This window comes from Monodon monoceros, unplaced genomic scaffold (assembly GCF_005190385.1).
Source record: "Monodon monoceros isolate NGI ecotype Baffin Bay Population unplaced genomic scaffold, NGI_Narwhal_1 Super_Scaffold_16, whole genome shotgun sequence".
Classification (NCBI taxonomy): Eukaryota; Metazoa; Chordata; class Mammalia; order Artiodactyla; family Monodontidae; genus Monodon; species Monodon monoceros.
In genome coordinates, this window is record NW_021703772.1 from 44691332 (window position 1) to 44714876 (window position 23545).

Genomic DNA, 23545 nt, shown 5'->3' on the forward strand with positions numbered 1-23545 from the left:
AGGCTGCACTTGTGAGAGCAAGTAGTGAGTCTGTGCCTTGACAGGTAAATCAGATAAACAAGGGAGGCTAGAAGGTGAATAATCTTTATGGGTTTGCTTACTATGATGGGACCAGTTTTCTGCGGGAAAGAAACTGAGGGATGACAGTACAGATCTGCTGGACATAAGTTCAGATTTGAAGGAACAGAGTGGCTATTACCCTTTTATCTGTATAGTTGTCTTTGGAAAAATTTTTATGTTTTTAGTATTGGAGAAAAAATTAGAATAATAACAAGGTTGTCATGTTTTAGTGTGAGAGATCAACTCCTTAGAAAAACCCACTTATAAAGCAATGATTCAGATTATGGAATAATCATTTTAAAAAGCTCCAAATTTAAGTAATTTGATTTGAAAGTATGAAACCTTTCATACATAACTGCAAAAAATAAACTTGCAGGTACCATGTCAGTGTCTGAAGGTGGCAAAATAATTAACTTATGTCAGCCCCACTCCCCAGGCTGAGAACACTGGTCACCTGGCTGTCCTTGCCCCAGCTGGTTAGGGCAGAGGTTCCACATCAGGAGATACAAAGACCAGAGGCTATTTTCTCCACTGTTTGTGAAGCAGAGGGGTGTCTCTGACACTCTGAGAGGGTCCACTGTGCCTTATCCCCCCTACCCCCCCTTTTTGGAGCAGTGGGTGAGAGATTTTGCCCAGGGGCAAGAGACAGTCCATAAGAATAGAGAGTTCTGACATTATTTGAAATAGAGTGAAGTTCAAGCCTAAGGTATTCTTGAAAACAATGGAGATTTTGGTGGTAAGCAATTAAGGCGAAGCTAGTAGCTCCATGAGAGCAACAAGCTAATCCATATGCCAGCTAATTTACCAAAAAGAACCAGGAAAAGAGACAGCTAAAGAGTCCTCCCAGGAACCTCAAACACTGGCCTCAAAAACTAACCCTGCAAAGGGACCTAAATTTAATGGAGCAGACTGTGGAACAATTTATATCCCACATAATGTAAATAATGTAAAATGGTGAAGCTGATTTGTAAAACAGTTTTGTGATTCTTCAAAAAGTTAACCATAGAGTTACCAAGTGACTCAGTAGTTCTGCTCCTAGGTATATAAACAGGTGAAATGAAAATAATAAAAAGAAATGAAGTACTGATACATGCTGCAGAATGAATGCTAAGTGAAAAGAAACCAGTCACAAAGCCCACATATTATATGATTCTATTTTTATGCAATGCAGACTAGGCAAATTTATAGAGACAGAAATATTAGTGGTTGCCTATGGTGTGGGGTGGGGCAGACTGGGAGTAATGGGGAGTGACTGGCAATGGGTTGAGTTTTGGGGTGAGAAAATGTTCTAAAATTGACTGTGGTGATGGTGTGCAACTCTGAATATACTAAAAACTGCTGACCTGTACACTTTAAATGGGTGAACTGCATAGTTTGTGAGTTATCTGTATCTCAATCTAGCTATTTAAATGAAATGTATAGATCTTACTTGGATACTGACTCAGACATACTTAAAAAGCCACTTACAGCAATTTTGTGAACATTCCCTGAGATGTGCTTTTGTGATGTGTACACTTGTTTTTGCATTAACTTTTTAAATATAAATTTTATGGAAGTGTATCATGGAACTGGAAAACTCTAAATGCTAAGTGGTTAAAATGTAGAAATTTCACTACTTTAAGATAATACAGGAGCCTTGCATTCTTTTCTACTAGCAATGGGACTGTGGTTAAAAAGTTGTTGTTATTTGACTCAGTATAAACAGGCATAACACTGACAGAGTAATACCAGCTCTTCTTATCTGCCAAGGCTGTCGTGAAAATTGTATTTACAAGTATAGTAGATAAGACCTTACCCGAAAGATATGTGACCAGATGATGTGAATGTAGAATTTTTCAGATTTCAGGCAGGTCATATTATATAAAATCCTCAGTGGGGTCTGTGAAATACCACCATAATCAAATCATTTCTCTAAATTTCTCTATGAGAAATACTCTTAAGAGGGATCAAACAAGACTACAGAGAACCTCATATCAGTTCAGGTCATATTTGGCCACCAAATGAATTTTGAACTTAACATCATCAACAAAACCTTTTGACTTTTTATATCTATCTATCTCCGAATTGCAGACAGGGGGACTTACGCTGTAAAAATTCAAGTCCCAGCTCTGCTATAGCACCTGTGAAGAAAATATCTAGCTACTCTATAGGGCTGATAAGTGAAATGAGATGATGTATATAGCAACTAAAACATGATGCAAATGTAGCTTAATATTACCAGTCATTTAAAAAGTAGAGCCTGTTAATATTTAACATTTTATGAACAGAAATAACATTAAAATACAATTCTGGAATAGCAACATACAATAAAAACAAACAAAAAAACAACCACAAAACAAAAAAACACAAAGTGTAAAACCCTCCCTCTCTCTTCTCCAAGGCTTAAAGAGCAGTTATCCAGCTGTAGTCTACTTTCCTAAATTTTCTCAGTTCCTTTTCTTCAGATTTTGACAACTGATGTATAATGTCTTTTCCCAAATCTGTGTTATTTGTATCCTGGACCTCTTCAGTGAAATTATTTTCTTCATCTGAATCAACACTTTCTTTTTCTTCTTCCATACTGACATCATCAGGAATTTCTTCAGCACTTTAACAATAACAGAATAAAATACAACAATTACTATTAAAATATATTTCTAAACAATAACTTTCCAATTTAAGGTATCTATGAAAAAACAATCATGAACAAAATAAATGAAAATTCTTGTTATTGAATACACTTTAAAAATTATGATTATAAAAGAACAGGTAAATTTATAAAACATGAAATTTTGAAACCCTTAAAACATTACCACGAAAGATCTCTGATATTTAGTTTCAATGAATTTTATTTATTTGACTTAGTAATCCTATATCCTTTAACTATAGGTCAAAGCTGAAATAAAGAGAAATACAGGGAAAGAATATTCTAATCAAGGATAACACAAACCATCCTGTTTATCTAAACATATCTTATGAACTGCCTTACCTCTTAGTCTCCTTAGACAGCAGCAATGAATTTACAAACATGGAGCACAGGAAAGAAGCAGATGGCAGTACATGGGCTGGAGTGTGAAGAAGCTACAGTAAAACAGAAAAACAGGGTTTCATTTAAAAAGATGAAATGCCAAGGCTTTCATCAACAGTAGGCTCTCCCCACAGAAAAACCAAACCAAAGAACTCCCTACTTTTCTTTTGGGGCTCCCTGATGGTGCAGTGGTTAAGAATCTGCCTGCCAATGCAGGGGGGCATGGGTTTGAGCCCTGGTCTGGGAAGATCCCACATGCCACAGAGCAACTAAACCCAGGCACCACAACTACTGAGCCCGCGTGCCACAACTACTGAAGCCCGTGCACCTAGAGCCTGTGCTCTGAAACAAGAGAAGCCACCTCAATGAGAAGCCTGCACACTGCAACGAAGAGTGGCCCCCGCTCGCCGCAACTAGAGAAAGCATGCACGCAACAAACGAAGACCCAATGCAGTCGATAAATAAAATTAATAATTAAAAAAATAGATTAAAAAAAGAACTCCCTACTTTTATGCAAATAACCCCTCCCCAAACCCATGTCAGGCTACAATAATCAGAAATTGTAAGTTTTAGGCCATTTAGTTCGGGAATTAAAGTTGCACAGTATATAGATTGGTTCAACGTGGTGGAGTAGAAAGATGTGTGCTCACTCCCTCTTGTGAGAACACCAGAATCACAACTAACTGCTGAAGAGTCATCGACAGGGAGGCACTGGAACTCACCAAAAAAGATATCCCACATCCAAAGACAAAGGAGAAGCTGCAAATGAGATGGTAGGGAGGGCGCAATCAAAATAAAATCAAATCCAGTAACTGTTGGGTGGATGACTACAAACTGGAGAACACTTATACCACAGAAGTCCACCCACTGGAAAAGGTTCTGAGCCCCATGTCAGGCTTCCCAACCTGGGGGCCCAGCAACAGGAGGAGGAATTCCTAGAAAATCAGACTTTGAAGGCTAGTGGGATTTGATTGCAGAACTTCCACAGAACTGGGGGAAACAGAGACTCCACTCTTGGAGGGCACACACAAAGTAGTGTGTACATCAGGACCCAGGGGAAGGACCAGTGGTTAGTCTAACCCACTGAAGACTGAACCAGGCCTATCTGCTATTGTTGGAGGGTCTCCTACATAGGTGGGGGGTGGCTGTGGCTCACTGTGGGGACAAGGACACTGGCAGCAGAAGTTCTGGGAAGTACTCCTTGGTGTGAGCCCTCCCAGAGTCTGCCATTAGCCCCACCAAAGAGCCCGGGTACGCTCCAGTGCTGGGTCGCCTCAGGCCAAACAACCAACAAGCAAATTAAAGTTTTACCAAGCTCTGCCCACCATAGCAACACCCAGCTCCACCCACCATCATTCCCTCCCAGCAGGAAGCTTGCACAAGCTTCTTAGATAGCCTCATCCACCAGAGGGCAGACAGCAGAAGCAAGAACTACAATTCTGCAGCCTGTGAAACAAAAACCACATTCATAGAAAGATAGACAAAATTAAAAGACACAGGACTTTGTACCAGATGAAGGAACAAAACTCCAGAAAAACTAAATGAAGTGGAGATAGGCAACCTTCCAGAAAAAGAATTCAGAATAATGACAGTGAATATAATTAATGATAGTGAATATGATCCAGGACCTCAGAAAAAGAATACAGGCAAAGATCGAGAAGATGCAAGAAATGTTTAGCAAAGACCTAGAAAAACTAAAGAGCAAACACCTAGAAGAATTAAAGAACAAAGAAACAGAGATGAACAATACAATAACTGAAATGAAAACTACACTAGAAGGAATCAATAGCAGAATAACTGAGGCAGAAGAACGGATAAGTGGCCTGGAAGACAGAATGGTGGAATTCACTACCAGGGAACAGAATAAAGAAGAAAGAATGAAAAGAAATGAAGACAGCCTAAGAGAGCTCTGGGACAACATTAAACACAACAACATTCGCATTATAGGGGTCCCAGAAGGAGAAGAGAGAGAAAGGACCCGAGAAAATACTTGAAGAGATCAGAGTTGAAAACTTCCCTAACATGGGAAAGGAAATAGCCACCCAAGTCCAGGAAGTGCAGAGTCCCAGGCAGGATAAACCCAAGGAGAAACATACTAAGACACATAGTAATCAAATTGACAAAAATTAAAGACAAAGAAAAATTACTGAAAGCAACAAGGATAAAATGACAAATAACATACAAGGGAACTCCCATAAGGTTAACAGCTGATTTCTCAGCAGCAACTCTACAAGCCAGAAAGGAGTGGCATGATATATTTAAAGTGATGAAAAGGAAGAACCTACAACCAAGATTACTCTACCCAGCAAGGATCTCATTCAGATTCGATGGAGAAACCAAAAGTTTTACAGAAAAGCAAAAGCTAAGAGAATTCAGCACCACCAAACCAGCTCTACAACAAATGCTAAAGGAACTTCTCTAAGTGGGAAACACAAGGGAAGAAAAGGACCTACAGAAACAAACCTGTAACAATTAAGAAAATGGTCACAGGAACATACATATTGGTATTACCCTAAATGTGAATGGATTAAATGCTCTGACCAAAAGACACAGGCTTGCTGAATGGATACAAAAACAAGACCCATATATATGCTGTCTACAAGAGACCCACTTCAGACCTAGGGACACATACAGAGTGAAAGTGAAGGGGTTGGAAAATGATATTCCATGCAAATGGAAATCACAAGAAAGCTGGAGTAGCAATACTCATCAGATAAAATAGACTTTAAAATAAAGAATGTTACAAGAGACAAAGAAGGACACAACATAATGATCAAGGGATCAATCCAAGAAGAAGATATAACAATTATATATGCACCCAACATAGGAGCACCTCAATACATAAGGCAACTGCTAACGGCTATAAAAAAGGAAATCGACAGTAACACAATAATAGTGGGGGATTGTAACACCTCACTTACACCAATGGACAGATCATCCAGACAGAAAATTAATAAGGAAACACAGCTTTAAATGACACAACAGACCAGAGAGATTTAATTGTTATTTATAGGACATGCCATCCAAAAACAGCAGATTACACCTTCTTCTCAAGTGCACATGGAACATTCTCCAGGATAGATTACATCTTGGGTCACAAATCAAGCCCCAGTAAATTTAAGAAAACTGAAATCATATCAAGCATCTTTTCCAACCACAACGCTATGAGATTAGAACTCAATTACAGGCAAAAAGACGTAAAAAACGCAAACACATGGAGGCTAAACAATACGTTACCAAGAGAACACTGAAGAAATCAGAGGAAATTAAAAAATACCTGGAGACAAATGACAATGAAAACATGACAATCCAAAACCTATGGGGTGCAGCAAAAGCAGATCTAAGAGGGAAGTTTATAGCAATACAAGCCTACCTCAAGAAACAAGAAAAATCTCAAATAAACAATCTAACCTTACACCTAAAGGAACTAGAGAAAGAAGAACAAACAAAACGCAAAGTTAGTAGAAGCTAATAAATCATAAAGATCAGAGCAGAAATAAATGAAATAGAAACAAAGAAAACAATAGCAGAGATCAATAAAACTAAAAGCTGGTTCTTTGAGAAGATAAAATTGATAAACCTTTAGCCAGACTCATCAAGAAAAAGAGGTTTTGGGCTTCCCTGGTGGCGCAGTGGTTGAGAGTCCGCCTGCCGATGCAGGGGACGCGGGTTCGTGCCCCGGTCTGGGAAGATCCCACATGCCGCGGAGCGGCTGGGCCCGTGCGCCATGGCCGCTGAGCCTGCGCGTCCGGAGCCTGTGCTCCGCAACGGGAGAGGCCACAACAGTGAGAGGCCCGCGAACCGCAAAAAAAAAAAAAAAAAAAAAAAAAAAAGAGGTTTTTAAAAATACCAATTCATGGGTCCCACTCCAGGGATTCTGATTTGATTGGTCTAGAGTGCAGCCAAGGCTTTTTCATAAAAAAAATTTTTCCTTATTTTTAAAAACTTGCGAGATTCCAACATAGAGTCACGTATGGCAGCTCATGTTCTGAGGGGATGCTTATACTCGCATACACACACACGGCATCACTGTTGTCACTGGCTACAGTGACTGTCCTCTGCAGAATCTCTTGAACCACAAGCAAAGCTGACCAAAAAAAAAAAAAAAAAAGAAAGAAAAAGTAAAAGAGGGAGAGGACTCAAATCAATAAAATTAGAAATGAAAAAGGAGAAATTACAACAGACACTGCAGGAATACAAAGCATCGTAAGAGACTACTACAAGCAAGTCTATGCCAATAAAATGGACAACCTGGAAGAAATGGACAAATTCTTAGAAAGGTATAACCTTCCAAGATTGAATCAGGAAGAAACAGAAAATATGAACAGACCAATCGTAAGTAATGAAATTGAAACTGTGATTAAAAATCTTCCAACAAAAAAAAGTCCAGGACCAGATGGCTTCACAGGTGAATTCTATCACACATTTAGAGAGGAGGTAACACCCATCCTTCTCAAACTCTTCCAAAAAATTGCAGAGGAAGGAACACTCTCAAATTCATTCTATGAGGCCACCATCACCCTGATACCAAAACCAAAGATACCACAAAAAAAGAAAATTACAGACCAATATCACTGATGAATATAGATGCAAAAATCCTTAACAAAATACTAGCAAACAGAATCCAACAACACATTAAAAGGATCATACAGCATGATCAAGTGGGATTTATCCCAGGGATGCAAGGATTCTTCAATATATGCAAATCAACCAATATGATACACCATATTAACAAACTGAAGAAGAAAAACCGTATGATCATCTCAATAGACGCAGAAAAAGCTTTTGACAAAATTCCACACCCATTTATGATAAAAACTCTCCAGAAAGTGGGCACAGAGGGAACCTACCTCAACATAATAAAGGCCATATATGACAAACCCATAGCAAACATCATTCTCAAGGGTGAAAAACTGAAAGCATTTCTTCTAAGATCAGGGACAAGACAAGGATGTCCACTCTTGCTACTATTATTCAACATAGTTTTGGAAGTCCCAGCCACAGCAATCAGAGAAGAAAAAGAAATAAAAGGAATCAAAACTGGAAAAGAAGAAGTAAAATTGTCACTGTCTGTAAATGACATGATACTATACATAAAGAATTCTAAAGATAACACCAGAAAACTACTAGAGGTAATCAATGAATCTGGTAAAGTTGCAGGATACGAAATTAATGCACAGAAATCTCTTGCATTCCTATACACCAACAACGAAAGATCAGAAAGAGAAATTAAGGAAACAGTCCCATTCACCATTGCAACGAAAAGAATAAAATACTTAGGAATAAAGCTACCTAAGGAGGTAAAAGACCTGTACTCAGAAAACTATAAGACACTGATGAAAGAAATCAAAGATGACACAAACAGATGGAGAGATATACCATGTTCTTGGATTGGAAGAATTAGTATTGTGAAAATGACAATACTACCCAAAGCAATCTTCAGATTCAATGCAATCCCTATCAAATTACCAATGGCATTTTTTTTACAGAACTAGAACAAAATACATGAAAATTTGTATGGAGACACAAAAGACCCTGAATAGCCAAAGCAGTCTTAAGGAAAAATAATGGAGCTGGAGGAACAAGACTCCCTGACTTCAGACTACACTACAAAGCTATAGTAATCAAGAAAATATGGTACTGGCACAAAAACAGAAATATAGATCAATGGAACAGGAAAGCCCAGAGATAAACCCACGCACCCATGGTCAACTAATCTATGACACAGGAGGCAAGGATATACAATGGAGAAAAGACAGCCTCTTCAATAAGTGTTGCTGGGAAAACTGGACAGCTACACGTAAAAGAATGAAATTAGAACACTCCCTAACACCATACACAAAAATAAACTCAAAACAGATTAGAGACCTAAGTATAAGACCGGACAATATAAAACTCTTAGAGGAAAACACAGGAAGAACACTCTTTGACATAATCACAGCAAGACCTTTTTTGATCCACCTCCTAGAGTAATGGAAATGAAACCAAAAATAAACAAATGGGACCTAATGAAACTTACAAGCTTTTGCAAAGCAAAGGAAACTACAAACAACACAAAAAGACAACCCTCAGAATGGGAGAAAATATTTGCAAACGAATCAATGGACAAAGGATTAATCTCCAAAATATATAAACAGCTCATGCAGCTCAATATTAAAAAAACAAACAACCCAATGCAAAAATGGGCAGAAGACCTAAATAAACATTTCTCCAAAGAAAACATACAGATGGCCAAGAAGCACATGAAAAGCTGTTCAACAACAGTAATTATTAGAGAAATGCAAATCAAAAGTACAATGAGGTATCACCTCACACCAGTTAGAATGGGCATCATAAGAAAATCTACAGACAATAAATGCTGGAGAGGGTGTGGAGAAAAGGGAACCCTCTTGCACTGTTGGTGGGAATGTAAATTGATACAGCCACTATGGAGAACAGCATGGAAGTTCCTTCAAAAACTAAACATTGAACTACCGTATAACCCAGCAATCCCACTACTGGGTATATACCCAGAGAAAACCATAATTCAAAAAGACACATGCACCCCAATGTGCACTGCAGCACTATTTACAAAAGCCAGGTCATGGAAGTAACCTAAATGCCCATCAACAGATGGATGGATAAAGAAGATGTGGTACAAATATACAATGGAACATTACTCAGCCATAAAAAGGAACAAAATTGGATCACCTGTAGAGACGTGGATGGACCTAGAGACTGTCATACAGAGTGCAGTAAGTCAGAAAGAGAAAAACAAATATCGTATATTAACACATGTATGTGGAACCTAGAGGAATGCTACAGATGAACCGGTTTGCAGGGCAGAAATAGAGATACAGGTGTAGAGAACAAAGGTATGGAAACCAAGGGGGGAACGTGGCAGAGGGGGGTGGTGGTGGTGGTGGGATTAACTGGGAGATTGGGATTGACATGTATACACTAATATGTATAAAATAGATAACTAATAAGAACCTGCTGTATAAAAAAATAAATAAAATCCAAAAATTCAAAAAAAAATTGCACAGTGTATAAATGATTATTTAAAAATTAGTTGTTACAGATTGACTGTATAAATAAACTCTAACTTAAGGAACTTTACTGCATATAACCCATTTCATATTGGTATAAGCAATTAATTTACACTATTAATATTATAATAAACTTATGTTTCACACTAATAAGTAATTAATAATTACTTACCTCACTAATTGCAGGTATGTTTTCTGTTAAGGGTAGTTGTACCAGTTCATTCTCCAAAGCTTCACTTAACTTGTCATCCTGCTGTTGCTGCCTGTGCTTTCCCAATATGAAATAAAATGGGGTTGTTGGAAGAGTTTCTTCTGCTAATAGCTGTAAGGATTTAAGACAAAGGGAAATAAATTACTTCATTAAAGAAGAGGAACTGCCTCTGAGGCAATAAGAAGTATCACAGGGCTTCCCTGGTGGCGCAGTGGTTGGGAGTCCGCCTGACGATGCAGGGGACATGGGTTCGTGCCCCGGTCCGGGAAGATCCCACATGCCGCGGAGCGGCTGCGCCCGTGAGCTATGGCCGCTGAGCCGGCACGTCCAGAGCCTGTGCTCCGCAACGGGAGAGGCCACAACAGTGAGAGGCCCACGTACCACAAAAAAAAAAAAAAAAAAAAGTATCACAGTCATAACATGTCCGATGGAAGGAACTATAGAAATTATCTAGTATGATTCTTTCATTTCACAGGTAAAGCAACTGAGGGCAGTCAATTTACTATGTGAAAAGCTAACAGCAGACACTTCGATGACAGAACAAAATGTGCATCCACCACTACTTAGGCCCCCAATCCTACAAAAATGGAAGCAAACGGGTTTTCAAAAGAGCATAAATCCACAGTACTAAAGACACTGTGTGATGTGGAAAGTGAAAAGTAGTTTGAATGGTGGTAGAGAAATGAGAAAATTGGTAGAGAAATGAGAAAGCAGGATTCTAAGCTGGTGGTGAAGAAAGCTAAAAGCATCCCCATTTATACTGCAGAATCCCGCAAACACTCAAGAATTGGTACTAATAGTAACAGTACCTCCTCTGTAAAAGGCTAAAAAAAAAAAGAAAGAAACCAGTTAGCCTGGTTGAAGGTCTATTTAGAGAGCATTCAGGTTTCCAGATCTCCTCCTCAGCCCCAGCAGAGGGCTGGCAGTATGTTCCTTGAAGAGCGAAATAAAGTGTGTCTTTAGAAAGGATGGCTTGGTGTGTGGCGGGGCGGAGGTGCCCTCACAGCTGAAGGCAGTTGTGTTCCATAGAGGGTGCTTCTCAGAACACTGGCAGCCTGGTTGACATCTTTTAGGCAAGAATTCGGAAGAATTCTATCTGGACAATTTGACCAATCTAAGAGAAAAAGTCCTAAAAATAATGACTTGGAGATTTTCTCTTAATAGCTCAGGCAGATAGTGGAGGCCAGAGGTAGAAAACCTCCAAATGGCGATTTTGCTCACTTTTAAATAAGAGCAGACAGCCAAGAGTCATGAGACTTTGATGAAAATCTCCAAAACATATTGGAAATAAAAACCTAATGGAAATGAGAGAAAAAAAATAGAGGATCAGACGAAAAGAGGAGGAAACCTCTCAGACAACAGGAAGAAAACAGGAGAAAAAATAAGAATATTAGAGAGCACCATTCTAGAAGGTCCAGCAGTAAATAATAGCAGTTCTAGAGAAAATGAAGGCAAAAGAATTAATTCTTCTCCTTAGACAGTTTTTTGATTAAAACCCTCGAAGGGGGCTCTACATTTAACTCAGAGGAAAAGTCACAGTCTTTTCATTAAAGCCTGTTTTGACTGCTTTATTTAAAAAGGCAAACTGCACTCCACATTCCCTTTCCCACCATTCCTCCTCCCATAATTCTTATTGCCTTCTAAAATACTATATATTTTACTTACTTGATGTTTATTACCTGTGCCTTCCTGTTAGAGTATAAACACCACTAGTTTAGAGACCTGACTCTTTTGCTCACTGATATATCTCAAATGTCTAGAACATACAGTAATGATCAACAAAAAAATGTTAAACGAATTCAATGAATTTTCAGAGAAAAATAAACAAGTCAGGATACAGATAAAGTATAAGACAGTATCTTCAAAGTTCTAAGACAAAATGATTTTCAACCTAGAACTCTACGCAACCAACCAATCCAATGGGAGAGAATAAAAGCATGTCCAAACATGCAATGTCTTAAATTTACTTCCCATGCACCAATAGGATGTGCTTTACCAAAGCAAGGGAGTGACCAAAGGAGAAAAACTACAGGATCTATTACAGTAGATGTGAATAAACCCCCAGAATGGTAGCAAATGTAGATCCTAAGATGATTACTGTGCAGCAGGTTTACAGGGCAATCAGTTCAGAAAGAAGGTCAGAGGCTCTTGAAAATATTTCTTCAAGACTCGAAAGAATACCTAATATGTCTTAAAATAATGAGAGAGGACTTACAGGGTAGAGATTAGGGGTGAATTAGGTGAGAAGTAAATAGGAAACTGAGCAAATGAAAAAAGAAGGCAATCATTAACTCCAGAGAAAAGAAGTTGGTCACAAAAGGAAAAACCACCTGTTTATTACTATGTGGCTCAGCTATGAATTGTGTTTACATGTTTAAGGATGAACAGTGACCTGACCAATTTATCTATACTGGAAAAATTAGGCGACAGAAAATATGCGGGGTATGTTATGTATATGGCGGGAGTGGTGTGAAAGAAACTTCAATAGATCAGAGTTAACAAATAATACCTAGATCTAAAAAATCCGGAATTAGCAATATAAACATGTTTCTTAGAGATATGGAAGTAAATAAAAACTTCAACTCAAAGAGTTGAGAGTATCTTTGTGGGTAACAGCAGTGGTGGTGATGTTCAAGTTTTCCCCAAGAAGTCTTGTAGAACTATTTGATTCTTTAAATCACAAGCATATATTACTGATATTACAAATTGAGACTACATTTTCAAAGAGCACTATCACATCAAACGAAGCAAGTAGTTTCTAAGTATGTAATTTTAATTCCACTTTAGGGCAGGTAAAACATTTTTCTCATAGCTGAGTTCTAAAAGATAACTTTATCTTTGCAGGGAGGCAATGTGCATGATCTGCACCACGAGTGACTAGAACATACCTGTTTGCTTGTTGGTGTGAGTTTCTCTTCTGGAGACTGCGTACTGAATGTCAATAAACTCTGAAAAGAGAGGTCAATGAACGATGCAAAATATAAATTGTAGAGTGCAAATCTAAATGGTAAAGTTAGAAAATGATGTTGACTTTTCATCTTGATATAAATATATCTGCTCACAGAAAAGTAATACAAGACTGAAAACGTATTTAATAACTGCTGTGACAGTTGTAAGATTGTCCTCAGAGATCATTTTTAAGAATTGGTAATGAAATAAAATTCAACTGATGGGTCAAACTTAAGCCACTGATTTCTTTATGGTAAATCAAATACTAAAATTAAAAAAGAGCCATTCTAATAAATACAATTTAAAGTATTCTAGTTATCTTCTAGGTCATATCTTTTTTGGTGTCACGGAGTGAGTGAATGCAAGCAATACTTAACCCCAAAGGTGTGGGCTAATATACTCCCACCAGTAATATGACTGTACAGAGCACATAAGACGATTTGGCAGGGGAGTGGGAGGGGAGAGGAGTAATCCTTTAATAAAACTATTCCACTTGCCCTGGGCTATTACTATCAAATAGTAAAGCAACTGAAAATCACACATAAGAGATGACCGCCTTTTCTGAGGTGGATGGTTACCTGTGATTTTGTTAGGAAGTAAAACTGCGATCTGTTCAGCCACTGGTAGGCTTCTGAGGTGAATGATTCAGGGACATCTCGTGGAACAAACACTCCCCACTGGACTTCCTCTCTGGAGATATTTTTTTGAATATACAATGGCCTTGGCTCGCTAGGTCTAAACACAAACACTAGAGAAAAAAAAACCAAACAGACAACAACATTTTGCCTGCAAAGGTTAGTTTCAGCCTCAGATTGGCAGACCACACTCATCCTGGGACTTACCCCATTGAATAAATTGATAAGGTCATGATTATTTTAGGCTTTGAGTCAACAAATATCTACTTGATGCTTACTATGTGCCAAGCCGGTTAGGAATGAGGGCTTTGAAGGTGAAAGACAGAAACAAAAATTTCTGTTTCTGAGAGCAGGGTCAACTGCAGAAAACAGACACCAAAATACTATGGCAGTATTTTGTCTTAAGCACTAGAACAGAGATCTGTATAAAGAGCTTCAAGATCATAGAGGAATGATAAAAGCTCCTTGGGGGATTTAGGAATGCTTCAAAGAGGCAAAATGTCTCTTGGATTTTGAAGGCTGAGTAGCAAATGACATGTTGAAAAATGAGGGATGTGCTGGAGCTGGAACTCAAGAAAGGAAGGGCAGTGGTCAGGCAAATGGCTTCAAATGGACATCTGATTTGAAGGTAAGTTTAAATCAAATTATATTAAAGGTGTTAAAAAGAAAATTTAGGTAATAGACTTCTTCTGTCAAGGAATGGTCTGTACTTACAGTCTGAACCCATGGAAGACTGAGAGATTGCAGCAATATTCTCTGAATTGGGATCAGGTTCCATAACTCTCACATTTAATTTTGCACTCCACTCCACTGGGGGAAAAAAAGTGATTCACTTCTAAGAAGAGATTTACCAAAAGCTTTCTTAAGCTTGTTATTTAAACTAGGTACTCAATATTTATTGGGACAATCAATTCTACTATTTTTAGGAAGAGGGATTTTACCATTCCAGATAATACATGGAGAACACACTGACATAATCTGTGGAAGTCTGCGCTAAAACGAGGGGCAAGAAGCAGAAAAACAGTTAAAGCAGTGCAACTTCTGTCTGGTGCTTTCCCACTACTGCTAAATGTGGGCAAAATGTTAACCAGAATCACTGTAGAGAATATTTAAAAAAATGTTATCACACACATTATTACAAAGTAGCCACAATGTCCTCCAAACATATACTCGAATGAGTAAAATGCCACAAAGTTCACATTTGTTAGGAGGATTGTGATAGGCTACATTCAAATTTAATGCTGTCAGGAATACTGCAGGCTAATATGCATTATGAACTATCAGAAACTTTCCTCAAATTGTTATGAGGATGGATAATATGGAGGGCAACAAAGTCATACACTGAAGACAGTGGAAAAAGGTGAGGATAATGGAAGATGATTTGATGACAATTAGGCAGCTTATAAATACAGTTGACCCTTGAATAACATGGATTTGAACTGTGAGGGTCCACATACATGTGGATTTTAAAATAGCAAGTACTACCAGTAACTGCTCAATCCAAGGTTGGCTGACTCTCTAAGTTATAAGTGAATTTTTGACTGCGCAGAGGGTCGGCAACCCTAACGCCCGCATTGCTCAAGGGTCAACTGTAATCAAAGTCTATTATTACAGGCATAGCACTCCAAAGTTTGGTGGTACAATGTACCACGTAAAAAATAATATATTCTCTGGGTAAAGATATGAAGATATCATCCAGAAGTCCTAAAATGCCAAAGATTAGTTAATGTCCACTTCCTGTGTGCTTTGTCATCACTTTATAGCAAAGAATATCTTACATGCACAACTGAGCAGATTCCAACAGCACAGAATGCCATTTTCAGTGGCACCAAGAAGATACTTGGAACAAGTCAATCTCCCAAAGCAAAGTTGCCTAGATTAAAACAAGGAAGTTAACAACAGTCAGTTCTAGCACACGTAGTTACAAAGGACTGCAGACTTCCTGCACAGTACTAGCTTCGTGCAATGCAAATTTTTAGATAGACATGTATGTTTTTGTTCATAATTATTCTGCAGGGAAGAGGGTAAGGAGCACAACAGTAAAGGTTTATTTAGCTATTTTGTTTCTTTAGGAAAACAGATTTGATGACCAATTCTTTTCTCTAATATGCTGTACGGTACAATAATTGACACATATAGAGAAAATGTATGTGAAACGTACCAAGTTATTTAACAAAAACTCTTTTTTATGCTTCTTTGTCTCAAGAGGAAAATCTGCAATATGAATTCTGAAGAAAGTTTTACAAAGTAAATTCAGAATTAGACATGTTGGGAATTAGAAACAGCCATTTCCCATTCTGTCCTCAAATGCCCAAGTTACCGGAAATAAAATGGAAGATACTACTGTTACATTCTCTTGCCATTATTACAAACAATGAAGTTTGAGCATAACATCGCTTTTATGAAAATATTGAGAAAATAAACATTGTTTGGATCTACTGAGGCTTATATATATCTTCTATTATTGTGTAGTACAACCATGAAAACTAATGCACATGGTTCATAAACTCAGTATTTTTTAGTTTCCCAGTATTTTGGTTAGCTGCTGGCACCACTGACCCACAGGATACCTCTGGAGAAAGCATAAATTAATTACTAAAGTTTATGTAGAAAGACCTGTTTGAATTTAAAAAAAAAGAAACCCAGTACTTCATACTCCCCCAATTATTTACCTACCTTATTTTCCCAGCTCGTTGACAAAATGTACATTTAAGTTCCCATGTCTCCGAATCCCATATTGTAACTACTTCCTCAAAACTAACTGCTAGTAAAGAGCCATCTTCGGAGAAACAGCAGTTAGTTGCTTGGTATTTGTGATAACTACCCACAAAGTCACAGGTCCAGCCAACAGCTTTTTCTGTGAAAATACAGACCATAGAAATACTACAAATGCTAGATAATATTTTACGGAATTTATAAGAAATATGGATTAAGAAACAAACACAACAAAAAACCTCCTCTCCAAAATTTTAGTTACAAATCATTGACTGATTTGAAATTTGCGTCCCTTCCAAGAGACCTTGATCTTCCTCTAGTGGAACAGCAAAGGGACTACTGCAAAAGCCATTTTTTTTTTTTTTTGCAGTACGCGGGCCTCTCACTGTTGTGGCCTCTCCCGTTGCGGAGCACAGGCTCCGGACACGCAGGCTCAGCGGCCATGGCTCCCGGGCCCAGCCGCTCCGCGGCATGTGGGATCTTCCCGGACCGAGGCACGAACCCGCGTCCCCTGCATCGGCAGGCGGACTCTCAACCACTGCGCCACCAGGGAAGCCCCAAAAGCCCTTTTTACTGTACCCTCACAGACTGGAATAACTAGTACACGATTAATCAAGAATGTCATAAAGTAAGTAAAGATTTGGGAGAAAAGGCATGTAAAAATGTAATCTCTAAAATCTTTTGAAATCGGGCAATATCCTATAGAATTAAACAAAGTAGAAAATGTCCTCCCAGAATGGATACAATTCATGATATAAATATATCAATTCTTAAAACTGTGCACTACATACAGACATATTATATTTAAGTAACTTACTGTATATATCAGAATCATCTGTTAATATCCACACTTTGAAGTGACCATCTTTACTTGTTGTAACCAAGGTGGGGTTTTCAGATTTTTCTGCATTACAGAAACAGAGAGCTGTGATGTGGTCTTCATGTGGCATGTTAACCTTTGTATTGAGAACAAACCTAGTAGGAAGGAAACCAATTTATTTTTGTACCAGGGCAATATGATACACTATCATGAGTATTAAGAATTCCTTACATATTTGCACATTTTACAATAGCATCTTTAAGAATGAGCAACTGATATATTATCACCTAGCATGACAAACAATTGAGTGTTCTGTCACTAATGGCCACAGGATGCAAAGAGTTTTAACACATTACCTCTGGCCTCGTGTAACGTACATAACAGAGATGATTATAAATAGTATCAGCTTACTGGTACAGAATGAGTATAAAATAGGGGTCATCAAAAAATGATACTTGAAAGGCTACTATACTAAACTGCAGGGAAATTGTGTAGAACACAGATACCTCACTCTTTTGAAAATAAGCAAAAAAGGAAATGGCTATGAAAGCCCTTATTTGTGGCAAGACGGTACAGAAAGAACATTACCTATTTCACTGCCCTGGTCAATGCTTAATATTTAAAGTCATCCAAACTACCTCTCAAAACTTGTTTCTGGCTTGACAGGACACTGCCGTGAATGAAAGACTATCTTGTGAAGATTCACAAGACAATGGGCATGAAAGCACTAAGCCCAGTTCTTGACAAGCAAGGACTTGATAAATTGCTATTACAGCCATGGTATGAGAAACTAGTGGGCTCCTTATCTAATCAAGACTACACCACACCACACCTCTACCACCTACCACTGCCATTTTCCCAAAGAAGGTAATATAACACAAAAGAGCTAAGGAACTAAGACCTTTGCATTCTAATCCTGGATTTGCCTGGAAGTAGGTATGTGTTCTTGGGGGTATCACTTCTCCATGTTTCCTTATTTATGCAATGAGGTGACTCATAATTTGGAGGACACCAATGCCTTCTCAGAGCAGAAAGCATAAAGGCTGTATTAGAGGAATAACACCTCCTTCATTTCTCTTAATATAAATTTAACAAAATGAAACATCGTAAAGACCAACAATTGAAACTAGAAAGTCAAATAATTTTCTGCTCTGAAATTAATGTCTATATAGGTAGTATTACCCTTGTGTTTTCTTATTATATGTCCACAGTTTCATTTGCAATTCAAGCTCAGTTTCCTTTTCTTGACGTTGTTCCACCGTTGCAAGCCAATTACCATAGCAGCCAAATGCAGCCTTTGTTAGCTCAATTTGGATCAGACCATAATCATTGATATATTCTTGCTGTATAATATCTAACTGATGGGTTAAAAAAAAAATCCAAAATTCTTATTAATGTAAATACATACATGTTAAAGCATTCAAGGAATGGTAATTAACCACATCATAGATACCTTCTGGAATCTACAGTAACAGATTTTTAGGTAAAGAGAAAAATGAACTAATCATTACTTATAGACATCAAAATTGCCATTGAAAACATGGAGCATATTATATAATACCAATTTGGTGGTGATGATTCTTCAATGACCTTAAATTTTAGAAACGACTATGCTCCATTTATATGATACAGCAGAACTTTGGGTTACAGTAATGCTTTTCTTTTGTTTCTAAGAACAAATAGCTTTACATAAAATCTCAAGGCTAGATTCCACATCACTAGAAACAAGGAAAGCAAAAATGAAACCTACAATTCTTAAGAATTGAAAAAAGCACAACATTTTAAATAGGCCAGCATTTTCTTTATAATTGTCTTTTATTGTTTCCTCATCTATTTACTAAAAATGTATTAAGTGCTACTATTTCCAGGCACTGCACTAGAAATGTACAAAGATCAATAAGTTTCCTTTCTTTGAGAGGTTTAAAGGTGTTGGAGAGAAAGAGATAAAGTGTTACAGTGGCTGTGATAGAAATCTGTAAAGGGTACTGTGGGGCACTAAAGAAAAAGTGGAAATTCTGGATTGCATTTACCAGGATTATGGGAAGTGTTCCTCTTTAATCTACACTGAAGATTTTATCTTCAGCATGTACATATGATACTGTTTCACCACAAAGCAGAGACAGGTCTGTATTGTTAATCCATATTCTCATTGCCTATCCTTACGACTCAAAGGCACAGATGTGTGCGACAGTTAATTTAGAGTGTAGTCTTAAACAGAATAAAATAGACAGAGCACACACAACAGTGCCAACTGGCTTACATGCAGACTTCATCTGCAACTGTGGCCTCATTAGAATCATGCTATAAACAACTGATAATACTATGTTCAAATAACATAGGCACAGGATCTTGTTTTAGAAGCTATACAATAAGTTACTTGACACCAGTGGTGCTATAAAGATATTTCATTAGTTTTAAGGCTAGTTAACAGATCAAAAATCTTACATTATATAACTGTTTATCACTTTGGAGAGAATAAAACTGCAAATGGCCAGGTTTCCCATTCAAAACCAAAGCTTTAGTTCTTGGGTCAATCATCAAACCGGTAAAGATATTTCTGTCTGCAAAAGAAGTGATGAACAATAGCTGAAATCAGACAAATATTCACTTTTGAAAATGTACACAATTCCACATCCACTGAGGTCTGCGATACCTTTCACTAGGCCTTGAATTACTGCGGATGCCTCAAGGTTTCGGTGAATGATTATCATCTCTGTGGGTAAAATAAATAAATAAATAAACAAACATCTAAACATAAATAGGTCAAACCTTCAAGGTTAAAAAAAAAAGTGAATTTATATCATTCTGAAATATACCAGAATACAAAACAATTGAGTATGTTCAATTTCTTGGAGTGTTACTGGAAAATTAGGAATGTATTTTGTGATTTAACAGAAAAACTAGGGGTGGGGATGAGGGCTTTTTCTGTTGGAGTCTCTAAGTTTTCTACTGTGACTATGAATACATTAGAAGTGTTAATTCAGAAACTTATATGCCCCAAAAGAGACGGTTGTTTACTTTGAAATGAGTCACTGCACTAATGGATTTTTCAGTTATGCTCTCTTTTGAAGGGAAAGGAGGCAATGGGCAAGGGATGAGGTGTAACAGGATGACCAAATGCGGGGGAGGAATCAGAAGACTGCTCCATTTCTGTCAGAATCCACAGGACTCCCACGCCGAGACAATGGCTGTACCAAAGGAAAACCTCAGAGCATTCTTTAGAGAATGCCATTATATTATGAAAACCTCCTTTATTCCCCCAATCATTCCACATGAAAAGATTTTTAAATATAAGTGGCACAACAATAACCAAATACACTTAGCCCTACACTTTCATAAAAACAACTCTGGAAATGTTGTATTCAGGTGGCATCTTGGGGCAAGAGGGGTGGAGGAAAGAGAAGAAATGGAAGAGAAAAAAATGCTCGTTAAATCCTATGCTACTCTTAGTTTGAGGTCTCTTATTTTCCATCTCCTACAGATGCTACCTAATTTATGACATTACACAAACTGTATTTCCTCATGACAACAAATTGAGACTTACTGTTATCGGAGTGCGAAGTACAGAAGAGATCCCCTGCTGGAGACACTGAGATATGTTCAATAGTAGCTCCTAAACGGGGGAGGAACTCCTTATTCTTCTCTGCTGCCTCTCGCCACTCTACGAGGACAGACTCACGGCCACCACTCAGCAGACTGCTGCCTTCTCATCCACCCAAAGAAATGAAAAGGACAGTGTTTGGGGGAAAAAACAGGAAGATATAATCGATGTTTTGATTTTTCCTATGTTAGAGAAATAAACTATTTAAAAAAACACACAAACAAGTGTCTTTATATCTTTTAATACACTTGCAAGACAAAAGATTTAAAGATCACTGGTTCAGGGATTTTTCCTTTCCAGTAACATGTGACTTCTTTTTGCTGACAAATTCTTCTGCCAATAACTAGAAAAACTGGATGAAACAAACATCCTCCAGGCCCAGCTGGCTTCACTAGTAAACTTTTCCAAACATTTAAGGAAGAAATAAACCAGTTTTACACTCTTCCAGGTAACAAAAAAGAAAGAACACTTCCCAATTTGTTTTGAAGACCAGCATAATTCTGCACCAAAACTAGCACATCATTAAGAAAACTACAAGCCAATTTCATAACAGATGAAAACTACCAAATGAAGTATCAGCAAGCTGAATCCAATGATATATTAAAAAGATAAGACATCACTGCAGGGTAAAATTTATTCTAAGCATGTGAGGTTATTTTAACATTTGAAAAATAAACCAATGTAATGAACTCTACTTACAGAAAAAAGGGAAATAGATCATCAGTATCTTAACAGATGCAGAAAAAGTAAAAGATAGAATTCTAGACCCATGATAAAAACTCTCAGTAACCTAGGAATTGATGAGACCTTTAAAATTTCATCAAGAATACTTACAGATAATCTATAGCAAATATTTTAGTGGTAAAACACTGAAAACTTTCCCCCTGTGTTGGAAACACCAATACCACTTTTATCCAACATTAACTTGAGGTCCTAGAGCACTGAAATAAGAAAGGCTTAAGAATCAGAAAGAAGTAAACAATAAATTAGATGCTCCCAGCAAGCATGACTGCGCTCAAAGCAGAGCCAAAACAGTTTATACTGTTAACATTTGCCTTAACTTATAAACAGTTCTCAAAAACCCTATAATTTGTAGTTCATTTACACAGACAACTAATTTTCTTCTATTAACTCTCTCATACCTATACATTCACTGACAACCATGTACTATATTACTTCTCACAAATACTCACATGATTTAAAAAATAACATCAAGAATTCAACTCTCTAATAGCCAAGATGATCTGCAGTACTTCCTATATGAAAGCCATGGCTCACAATAGAGGCACTTGGTATTCTCTTTTTTGAGTGCCAACTAATCTAACTATTCCTTCTTCCCCAAACCCCACCTGAGAAGGCCAATCCTGACTGTCCCAGGACTTAAGGGTAATAAGTAAGGCCATCACAAAAAGCTGTGACTAATAACTAGTGTGAGAGGAGGTGGACAAGATAGGTAAGGGCAACAAAATAGAGAAAAGTCCCAGTGACAATATACATCAACGGGTCTTGGCCTTTGGGCAGGGGCCACAGCAGAGAAAAAGAAACTGATGAGGAAGGGCAGAATAAACCACCTTAGGTCAGGAGAGAATAACAACACTGCCTGAAACATTACAGACATATGTACACACAATGCCACAAACATACTCATTTGTATTTTTGGTGGGGAGGAGGGTGAAGATAAGAGTAGCCGATGTCTTTTATCCATAGGGTTAACACCCTCTTCATTCTTCTGTTCTTCGTTCCCATATGTCACAGCTGTACTCCTGTTGTACTACTCTAAGTATGTCAGATTGGGTCCCACCCCCATATACCAATCACTGATCCCCAAAATCAAAAGCACAAGTAGGCTGAAGATGCCTCCTGCTTCCTGAGGCTCCACTGAGTTAAACCCAAGTAAGCCTGTAGGAATCTAGAGCAAATGGTACTAAGACTTGTCCTGCCAGTCTCTGGGAAGACCTACAGGAAGAAGAACCACTACTTTCTCTGGGCACGTAAACTTCTGGAGCATCTAGCACCTCCCCTCCCCACTCCCTTAAGGACCAGTCAAAATGTACTGACATAATTTTCACCACATACGTGTGGGGATGCTAACGGTAACCAAAGACAAAATGTACTTCTCCAAATTTCTGTAGAAGGTCATCCTATTTCCAGGGAGGTATTTTTACGCATTATAGCCATTCTCATGCAGCTTAAATGGAACAAAGATCTGAATTAACTTAAAATTGTGAATGTGGCCATCTTACAGTTAAAAACAAACTTTCGAATTAGACCTAGGTCCAAATCCCACTTACGAGACACGTGACCTTAGGCAAGTTAGTTCTCAACTACAAATTTCACTTCCATCATCTGTAAAATGAGAATAATGATGCCTGTTTTCAGAGTCAAGGATTAAATGAGATAATGGATATAAAGCATCAACAGAGTCATTTGCTCCTGATAAACTGTAGCTATACTTATGGACAACAAGCACTTAGCTACGTGCACATACATTAAAAAAAGAAAAGGAATATAATTTAAAT

The 23545-nt window shown here is 37.8% G+C and overlaps 1 protein-coding gene across 1 annotated transcript in view; it reads right to left on the reverse strand.

Annotated features, from left to right (window-relative positions):
• Positions 1–1235: 1235 nt before the first annotated feature.
• The window catches only part of WDR75 (WD repeat domain 75), a 42608-nt gene continuing 20298 nt past the window's right edge, over positions 1236–23545 (reverse strand). The window contains exons 9-21 of the mRNA XM_029225818.1: positions 20970–21128; positions 20079–20138; positions 19871–19986; positions 18608–18783; positions 17423–17580; positions 16567–16747; positions 15669–15763; positions 14605–14700; positions 13834–14003; positions 13195–13254; positions 10268–10417; positions 3029–3120; positions 1236–2647 (exon numbers count right to left, since the gene is read on the reverse strand). Of these exons, the coding sequence (XP_029081651.1) occupies positions 2443–2647; positions 3029–3120; positions 10268–10417; positions 13195–13254; positions 13834–14003; positions 14605–14700; positions 15669–15763; positions 16567–16747; positions 17423–17580; positions 18608–18783; positions 19871–19986; positions 20079–20138; positions 20970–21128 (1718 nt within the window). The 3' untranslated portion in view covers positions 1236–2442. The remainder of the gene's footprint in view (positions 2648–3028; positions 3121–10267; positions 10418–13194; positions 13255–13833; positions 14004–14604; positions 14701–15668; positions 15764–16566; positions 16748–17422; positions 17581–18607; positions 18784–19870; positions 19987–20078; positions 20139–20969; positions 21129–23545) is intronic.